Source organism: Crocuta crocuta, unplaced genomic scaffold (assembly GCF_008692635.1).
Source record: "Crocuta crocuta isolate KB4526 unplaced genomic scaffold, BGI_CrCroc_1.0 scaffold440, whole genome shotgun sequence".
NCBI classification, from domain to species: Eukaryota; Metazoa; Chordata; class Mammalia; order Carnivora; family Hyaenidae; genus Crocuta; species Crocuta crocuta.
Window position 1 is genome coordinate 958,992 of NW_027527457.1, and position 9,890 is coordinate 968,881.

The 9,890-nt window shown below is 44.4% G+C and overlaps 1 protein-coding gene across 1 annotated transcript in view; it reads right to left on the reverse strand.

Annotated features, from left to right (window-relative positions):
* Positions 1–5,899: 5,899 nt before the first annotated feature.
* The window catches only part of HDAC8 (histone deacetylase 8), a 198,906-nt gene continuing 194,915 nt past the window's right edge, over positions 5,900–9,890 (reverse strand). Inside the window, exon 9 of the mRNA XM_077763227.1 lies at positions 5,900–6,377. Coding sequence (XP_077619353.1) covers positions 6,355–6,377 — 23 coding nt within the window. The 3' untranslated portion in view covers positions 5,900–6,354. The remainder of the gene's footprint in view (positions 6,378–9,890) is intronic.

Here is a 9,890-nt window from a genome sequence, read left to right on the forward strand (position 1 = left end):
GACAGAAAATCTGAAGCAGGCTCCAGGCTCTGAGCTGTCAGCCCAGAGCCTGACATGGGGCTTGAACTCACTGTGAGATCATGACCTGAGATGAAGTCGGACGATCAGCCCAGCCGACTGAGCCATGCAGGTGCACTGATTTACAAATAATTTCTTAACATCACCTAGTCTATGTCCAAATTTCTCCTATTGCCTTAAAGATACATTTTTACAGTTGGTTTTCTTAATAGTGTCTAATATCCTGTGTTCTGACAACACTAAGGTGCTTGTGGCCTCCCTAAATTTTATGTGTCTTTGCTTGGAATGCTTGTCTTCCTCCCCCCTCCCCCCGCCGCCCTGNTCATGATCACCACAGTCTAGATTGCCTTTCTCTCCTCTGTGTCTTATAATACTGAGGATATAAGACACTGCTTTGTCTTAGTACATTGTTCCACCATTCCATAGGTATGTATTGAGAATAACCATGGTACCATGCCAGACTCTGGGGATATAGCCGTGAAACTGTCGAAGTTCCCACCCTCTTAGTGTGTGTGAATAGAAATAAATAAAAAATGAATAAGATGATGATAAATGGTATAATTTTATTTTGGAATAGAGAGGGTGGGGATGCTACAATAGGTGAGGTAGCCAATGTATTTTACTGAGGCAGTGACGTGTGGCTGAGAACTGAATGAGAGGGAACCAGTTTGGGGAAGATCTGGGCATTCCAGGCAGAAGGACCAGCATGTGCAGAGGCCATGAGGGAGAAGGGCCCTGTCTTGAAAGGCTCTACTTACATCAGTCTTTACCTCTGCATCTGTAGATTTCATCCTTTTGGGGAATCATAGACCCCCTTCCCCCACCTGGTGTTGAGAATCTGAAAATTAGCACTGGCTCCTTGCCCCAGAAGAATGTGCAAATGCACAGCCACACAAATTTGCATCCTATTTCCCTAATTCCTGAAGCCAGGGAACTTCAGCAAGATTTCCTGCCCTGACTGGGTTCACATTAAGGGCATAAACTGATATCTAATATGTGCTCAACAATGTGCTTTCCTTCATTATCTCTTTGATCCTTGGTGACCTCCCCATGAAGTAAGCACAGGTATGATCCCTTTTGGATGGGTGAGGAGACAAGGCTCAGAGACTGAGTTACTTGGCCAATGTCACAAAGCTAGTGAGTGACAGAAGGGGACTTAAATCCAGGCACTCTGAGGGTGAAGTGTGCATATTGCATGCATGCCCAGGCACTTCTGGTCAGCTTGGGGCCCAGCACTGAGTGGGTGCTTTGGAGACTTGTCGCAAGAGCAAAGGCTGGGGGAGGAGAAGCTGCTGGAGCTTTCTGTGCAGGGACTTAGAGATGTCAAAACCCGCTTTGTCTAATGGCTGTTTGCTTTCCTTCTTGCCCTTCCTTTTCCTTGTCCTCTTCTTCTCCCCCCTTCTTCCATTTTTGTTGAATAACAATATTTGATTTTCTTATAAAGAAGTCTTTCTGCCTTAGAAAGAGTCTTTTAAACATAGAATTGGAAATATACTGCTCTCTCTGTGACAGCTCACAATGAATACGCAGAGGCAGATCCACCTCCCCCCTCCCCAAAGGGAAACTGGCTTGGGATTTTTCCGTTGGCTTTTGAAAAAAATTATTTATTTACTTTTTTTTGGACCAGGTAATGCATTCACAGGGTTCAGAAATCAAAAGGTATAAAAAGGTACACAGTGCAAGTCTCTCTCATTCTCCTGCCACCTGCCACCTTGTTTCCCTGCCTGGAGGCAACCGAGGTGCCCCAGTTTCTTGTGTATCTTTCCAAAGATGTTTTATGCAAATATAGGCATTTTAATTATATATATATATACNGCCCAACACAGGGCTCGAACCCACAAGTCATGAGATCATGACCTGAGCTAAAGTTGGACACTTAACCAGCTGAGCCACCCAGGTGCCCCTACATGGTTTTCTTCATCTGAATGGTTTCAAACATAAAGGGGGGGGGAGGATATGCAAATATGTAGCAAAGGATATGAGATTTGCCAATTTGTGTGTATATATATGTATATATACATATATATACATATACATATATATGTATACTTTTTTAATGGTTATTTTCTTAACCCTTGAGTTGCAGACACAGACTATAGTCTTCTGTCTCTGTCTCTCTGGCTCCTGTGCACCTGTGCATGCCTCAGAACAGCAGAGGCCTGTGGGGATCCTGGAAGCACCAGATTTTCCTGAGTTTCCAGGCCCATTTTCATGGAAGACCCCCCTACCCCCAACTGCACACAACTCTTTAGGCTCTTTTCAAAGTCCTTGCATCTGTGATAATTCATCAAGCACTCACAATAGCCTATGAAGTGCAAGAATCATTTGCTCCACTTTAGGGGTAAGGAAACAGACCCAGAAAGGTTGAGTAACTTGCTGAAAAGCACACAACTAATGTCCTTGTGTGCTGAGGGTCTGGGAGCAGTGTGTGGCTTGGTCCAGCTTGGACTTTGGAAGCAATAAGAAAAGTTGTTTACTCCGAAGTCACAGTTTAAAAATATTTCAGTGGCAGGCAGAGAAGGACAAATATCATATGTTTGCACGTATAGGAGGATTAGGAGGAACTTGACGGAGGAACAAGGGGGAGAAGAAGGGCGGAAATGGTGGGGGAAAGGGAGAGAAGCAAACCATGAGAGACTTTTGAATGCTGACAAAAACTGAGGACTGATGGATGTGGGGGGAGGGGGGGATGGGCATGGAGGAGGGCACTTGTGGGGATGAGCACTGAGTGTTATGTGGAAACTAATTTGACAATAAACTATTAAAAAAAAAATATTTCAGTGGCACTAGGTGTGGGGTAGTGGAAAAAGTTAAGGAAACTTGCAGTTTCAGTTGGGTTTGCGTCCTGCCTCTGCCACTTGCAACGGGGCAAGTTCCTTCACAGTTTGTAGCCTCAGTTTGCTAATCTCTAAAGTGGGGATGATAATACTCACCCAGCAGGGTGGAGAGTGACATATTATAAAAGAAAGCGGTTTGTAAAGTGGGGCATATTCCAATGCTTGCTTTGCATTATTATTATGGTTATTATGGCTGGTCCTTGCCTGCACAAAGGTAGCTGTTTCCTGAAGGGGGGCAGGGTCACACTGGGTACAAAGTTGCCCCGCCCTCAAGCCAACAAATCTAAAAAAAACCCTGCTCTGGCCTAGTGATTTGTAAATCAGGAGCCCTCCACCTGGACCAATCTTCTGAACCTCCTGGGTGGTTAGGAAAGCCCCAGGGTGCGAGCACAAACTATTCCTCAGTGGGTGTCTTGAATTTACTTTGATCTGGAACTTTCCCTGCAGATCGGTTCTTTTTCTTTTTTTTTTAAGGTGATTTTCTCATTTACAAAACTAGAATGTGCTTAGTGGAGAAAATCTGGAAGATATTGGAAAGTAGAAGGAACAAAAATTAAACCATCCTTACACCTTCTTCCTCCACAGAAGCCTACTTTGGTTAATATTTTGGTGTGTTTCCCTTCAGTCTTTTTTACCCTTAGGCACTTATGATAATTCTTAGTAGAACAATTTTTTTTAGAGATTTATTGAGGTATAACTTATACTAAAAGCTGCGCATATTTAATGTGTACAATTTGATCACTTTAGACTTTATGGAGCAACTCTTAATCTGTCTTGCTGATTTTGTGAATGCTGTGTCCACCTTTGGGTATTTTAATTTTAATTTTTAAAAATTTGAAATGATTCCAGGGTGCTTTGGTGGCTCGGTCGCTTAAGCGTCTGACTTTGGTTCAGGTCATGATCTTGTGGTTCATGAGCTTGAGCCCTGCATCGGGGTCTGTGCTGACAGTGCACAGCCTGCTTGAGATTCTCTCTCTCACTCTGTCTCTGCTCTTCCCACCCCCCCCAACTCCCTCTCAAAATAATAAATAAACTTAAAATAAACGATTCAACTTATTTTTAAAAATTTAAAATTATTCCTGGTTTGATCTATGGGATTATTTTTAGCCTAATTTTTAAATGATTTCTTTAATGTTTATTTTTGAGAGAGAGAGAGGAGTGCATGCACGCTAGGAGAGAAGGGGCAGAGAAAGAGGGGGACAGAGGATCTGAATCGGGCTCTGTGCTGTCAGCACAATTTCTGATATAGGGCTCAAACTCACTAACTGTGAGTTCATGACCTGAGCCCAATTGGGATGCTTAACCTACTGCACCACCCAGGCACCCCTAGCTTAATTTTTAAAACAGATTTTATTTTTAAATAATCTTTATACCCAACGTGGGGCTGGAACTCACAACCCTGAGATCAAGAGTTGCATGCTCCACCAATTGAACCATCCAGGCGCCCCTAGCCTAAAGTTTTCAACAAGAATCAGATAAAAAGGAATCCTGAAGGTCATTGAGGTGGTGCACTCTCAGGAACAGGCCTGGCCTCTGGGACGCCCAGTAGCAGGTCAGTTCTACAGCTTGCTCTGATGCTGTCGGTCAGAGGACGGGCTCAGACAGCGGCAGTTAGTTACGGTGAGGAGAAGGTGGCATTGGCTGTCCAGTGGAATAAAGTTCCTTTTTGTTCAGGTCTGTTCTCCTTGAAAGGAAAATGGAGCACTAGCATTTGGCCTTCACAGGAATTTGGGTGATGGCTTTGGACGTGGATCCCCTATAAAGGACTGGGATAGCCCTCCACCCCCACCCTCCGTAACCGGATTAAGCAAGCCTTTGAGACAACAAACCTTGCTGGGTGGTCTCTTGTAGGCTTGGAATTCAGACATCCCATTTTACCTTTCTTGGCCTCCCTCACCCCTAACTGTCCCATTCATGCCTCCCCCCTCCTATTTTTCTTAAAATCCCCCTTTTTTTGGGCATAGGTAAAACTGCCCTTAAGCTGAACATGTATAATTAGAATAGAGAGTATTTGGATTGACTGGTATTCCCAGCCAACCAGGCGCCCCAATGCTCTTTAATAAAAGCTTGGCTATTCCCAACCCGGATACGTTCAAGGCTTTTTCCACTCCCTTCTGCGGAATGCCCACCCCCCTCTCCGAGGTCTGGAGAAATACAACTACGAGGCCAGGCTCAAATATCATCCCCCCTTGAAACGCTCTGGGATGCTGTCCTAGCCAGGCGAGTGGCTCTTTCCTCAACGCTCCCATGCCTCTGGATTCATGCTGGTGGCAGAGCGTGAAATATGTCGGGATCTGGTTCTTTCCGTCCTCCTTTGCCCTGTCTGGGAGTTCCTAGATGGCCAGAATGGGGCTGCGTTCTTGTCTCCTATCCCAGTCCCAGGAGTGGAAAAAGCTTCATAAATATTTGGTGAATCAGATTATGAAATCATGATGTTTTGCTGTCCCTTCTACTTCAGCGCTTTCTCTCTGGTTGTTCCCCATCCCCATTTTGTCACCTTTACTCCCTCCTACCCCCAGATTACAGTAACAATTGTATCGCATTACAATCAAGTGTGCTGATTATCTACACCTGACAGGGAAGTAGCCTCACTATCCATCAAAATGTGCCTCCTTAGATCTGCGAGCCGCCTACACTTCTCATCCCTGAAGGGCTCCCCAGGAGAGGACTAGCTCCTCCCCAGGGGGCCAGTGGGTTGCTGTGCCTGTCTTCCCTTGAGTCCTGGATGGGCCCCTGGCACAGAACAGCTTGGACCTTTTGTCTGCAGGACTTAGAGGGGACACAGCAGTTCCTCAGGGAGGAGTCGGGGATCCAGCTCGCAGAGTCAGCTTCCCAGGCTGGGCCAGTACAAACCCTGGAAGCACAGGGTTATTCTTGATCCTTAGGTGAAAAGAAATGCCCAGAACTATGTGCATTGTCAGGGGCACTTTACAATGAGGACGATGGGACAAAGATGTAGGTTTTCCAAGATTTTATTAAAAAACAAAATAGATCCATAATCCTAAAAACAAGACAGGTAGATTTCTCCCCACTTCCCAGTCTGCGGACCCATCCTTCTCCCCTAAAGACTCCATCTGGATGGTCTTGAGGCGCAAACTCCCCCACCCCTCAAACTGGGGACCCAAGCTTCACGCTTTCCTCCAGCCTCTGATGTCTCCTTTAAGAAAATAAAAATACCCCTCCCCAGCTTGCTTAAAAATAATTTTCAAAGATTAAAAACGGCATTTGTGTGTTTTTGTTTTTGTTTTTTTTTTTAAAAATAAACACTTTAAATGCTGGAAATCTCTCTCTTCCCATAGGCCTAGTTGAGGCCTCTGGGGTGCCTGCCTGCCTCACCCAGGAGGCCAGCTGCAACTTGGTGCCCCTTGGAGATTTTCAGGAAGTAATTTCTTCCAAATTTCCCCTGCAGTCACAAATTCCACACACTGCTCGCATAAACACGCTGTCTTCATTACAGCCACTGCTCCTCAGCTCTGGAAACCTGATCTCTTTTTGTCAACTATACCACATGCTTCAGATTCCCTGCAAACAGGAGAGAAAACAAAACTCAAAGTCAGGTAACATACGTGAGTTATACCTCGATAAAGCTGTTGTTGTTTTTTTTTTAAAGCATTCACATTTGAGGGCTTGTTCTCTTTCTGCTGTTGGGAACACAGGGACCCCGACATACGAACAAGCCCAGGCAAGCCTGCTGGATGGTGAGAGACACGCGGCTCGGTTACCCTGGTGACCACCAGTTACCCACCAGACAAGTGGGTGAGGCCTTTGGTAGCCAGCTGACTGCAGTGCAGGGTGAACCCTGCCAAAACCAGCAGAAGAATCACCCAGCTGAGCCCAGCCCCATTGCCAATCCACAGAGTCATGAGCTAAACAAATGATTATTTAAGTCCCCCCTCCCCCCAAACTCACACACAAATTCAGGCAACTTTTCAGAATTCACACTTCACTAACTGCATCTGGTCTTCACCCACCCTCAAAATTTCTTCCTGGCTTAGCAGGGCATAACACTTCTAGCAGTTTCTCTTGTGATGACCTATGAAATATGAATTGGGGCCTTGCCACCACCTCCTCCCCCACTCAGGCCTAAGAATCTTTTAGGGAAAAGTGAGCACTTGAAATCCTACAGGACTGAGCTCCGGTTTGAAAAATTTGCTCACTTAGTCTCTCCACAGCTTTCTTTTTGCCCCACTTTCCCAAGCAAACGCTGGGCTCCAGACACTACTGACAGCTTCTCCTCTGAGACAGGAAGAATGTCCCATGAGGGCAGGTACCTGGGCTGTCTTACTTAAAAAAAAAAAAACATTTTTTATGCTTATTTATTTTGGATAGAGAGAAAAAGTCAGAGTGTGAGCAGGGGAGAGTCAGAGAGAGAGAGAGGGAGACACAAAATCTGAAGCAGGCTCCAGGCTCCAAGCTGTCAGCACAGAGCCTGATGCAGGGCTCAAACTCATAAGCTGTGAGATCATGACCTGAGCTGATCACAACCTGGTTAACCAACAGAGCCACCCAGACACCCCTGTATTACTGTTTATTTATTCATTTTGAGAGAGAAGGAGGGAGAGAGAGATAGGGAGAGAGAGCAAGAGAGAGCTTCTCATGCTGTCAGCACAGAGCCCAACACAGAGTTTTATCCCATGAGCCATGAGATCATGACCTGAGTTGCAATCCAGAAGAGTCCGAACCCTAACCAACTGAGCCACCCAGGCACCCCTGGGCTGTCTTACTTTTGATTGATCTCCAAAGTCTAGCACATTGCCTCACACATAGCAGGTGCTTAATAAATGGCTGAGTTAGGAAGGAAAGAAAAAACAAATCAGTACCCACTTGCCTATCTAGATTTATTCATTCATTCATTCATTCATTCATTCATTGGGTTTTTGTTTTTGTTTTTAGAAATTTCTACACCCAGTGCAGGCTTCAAACTCACAACCCTAAGATCAAGAGTTGCATGCTCTTCTGACTGAGCCAGCCAGGCACCCCTCTAGTTTTATTTCTAACTTAACATATAAGAAAATTGATTTGGGGCGCCTGGGTGGCTCAGTCGACTAAATGTCCGACTTTGGCTCGTGTCATGATCTCACGGTCCGTGAGTTCGAGCCCTGAGTCGGGCTCTGTGCTGGCGGCTCAGAGCCTGGAACCTGCCTCGGATTCTGTGTGTCTCTTTCTCTACTCCTCCCCTGCTTGTGCTCTATCTCCCTCTCAAAAATAAACATTAACAAATTTTTAAAAAAGACAGTGTTTAACCTTTTATGATTGGCTTCTTTCATGCAGCACACTGCCTTTGTGTGTTATGCAACTTTTAGGTGTATCAACAACTTATTCCTTTTTGGGGGGTACTTAACTTTCGAATTTTTTGATTATTATAGATTTATCGGAAAAAATACCAAGAGGTACTCTTCAAAAAGTTTCTCCAAGTGGCAACATCTTTCATAATGATTATTTAAATATCAAACCCAGGAAATTGACATTGGTACAATTCACAGAACACATTCAGATTTCACCAGTTTTACATGCATACCTGTGTGTGTGTGTGTGTGTGTGTGTCTGTAAATGTACAGTTCTCTGCAGTTTTATCACATGTAGATTTGTGTAATCCCCACCACAAGAAGATACAGAACATTATCCCATCACTATAAAGATTTCCCCCATGGTACCTTGTTACAGTAACTCCCCCCTAATCTCTAACCCCTAACAATCATTAATCTGGTCTCCATTTCTATAATTTTGTATATGACCTTTAGAGATGGGCTTAAATTTTTTTTTTATATATTTTTATTTATTTCTAGGAGAGAGAGAGAGAGACAGTGTGAGCAGNACATGAGTGGTAGAGGGCCAGAGAGAGAGGGAAACACAGATCCAAACCAGGCTCCAGGCTCTGAGCTATCAGCACAGAGCCTGATGCAGGGCTTGAACTCACAAACTGTGAGATCATGACCTGAGAGGAAGCTGGACGTTTAACTGACTAAGCCACCCACGCACCCCTGAGATTGGTTTTCTTCACTCAGCATACGGCCCTTAAGAGCCATTCAAGTTCTTGTACGTTAAGTTTGTTCCTTTCTACTGTAGGGTAGGATTCCATGGTCTGGATACACCAGAGTGTGCAACACCCATTGAAGGGCATCTTCATGGTTTCCAGTTTGGGGCTATTACACATAAAGCTGCTATGGACGTCCATGTAGAAGTTTTTGTGTGAACATAGTTTTCATTTCTCTGGGATAAATGCCCACAAGTGCAATTGCTGGATCATATGGTAGTTGCATGTTTGGTTTTATAAGAAACTATCAAACTATTTTCTAGACTGGTCATACCATTGTGCATTTCCACCAGCAGTGTATAAGGGATCTAGTTTCTCAGCATTTATGTCAGCATTTGGTGGTGTCACTAGCTTTTATTTTGGCCATTCCTATAGGTGTGTAGAGATCTTTCACTGTGGTNTTGAGTTTGGAGAATTCTCTATATATTCTAGATGCAAATCTGTCATTAGATGCGTTATTTGGAAATATTTTATCTCAATATGTAACTTGTCTTTTTGTTCTCTTAACTGTTGCAAAACAAAATTTATTTATTTTTATCACATTTCTGGTGTTTTAAAACCCTAGGCTCATCATCTCTGGATAAGTTTTAATTCTTCATCTCTTGGTTCAAGCCTCCACATCTAATGAGTTGCCAAACCTAATCTCAAGATTCCTCTAACTCTGTCCTCTCCTTTTTTAAAAAAATGTTTATTTATTTATTTTGAGGCAGAAATATAAAGAACAAGCAGGGGAGGGACAGAGAGAGAGAGAGAGAGAGAGAGGAAGAGAGAGAGAGAGAGAGAGAGAGAGAATCCTAACCAGGTTCTGTGCTTTCAGCACAGAGCTCGACGCTGGGCTCAAACTCATGGACTGCGAGATCATAACCTAAGCTGAAGTCGTTCACTTAACCAACTGAGCCACCTAGGTGCCCCCTGCCCCGTCTTCTCCTTTCTATTCCACTCTCCCCAACTTAGTTACATCTCTTATCACTCAGGTCACTTCAATAGCCTCATAACTGCTG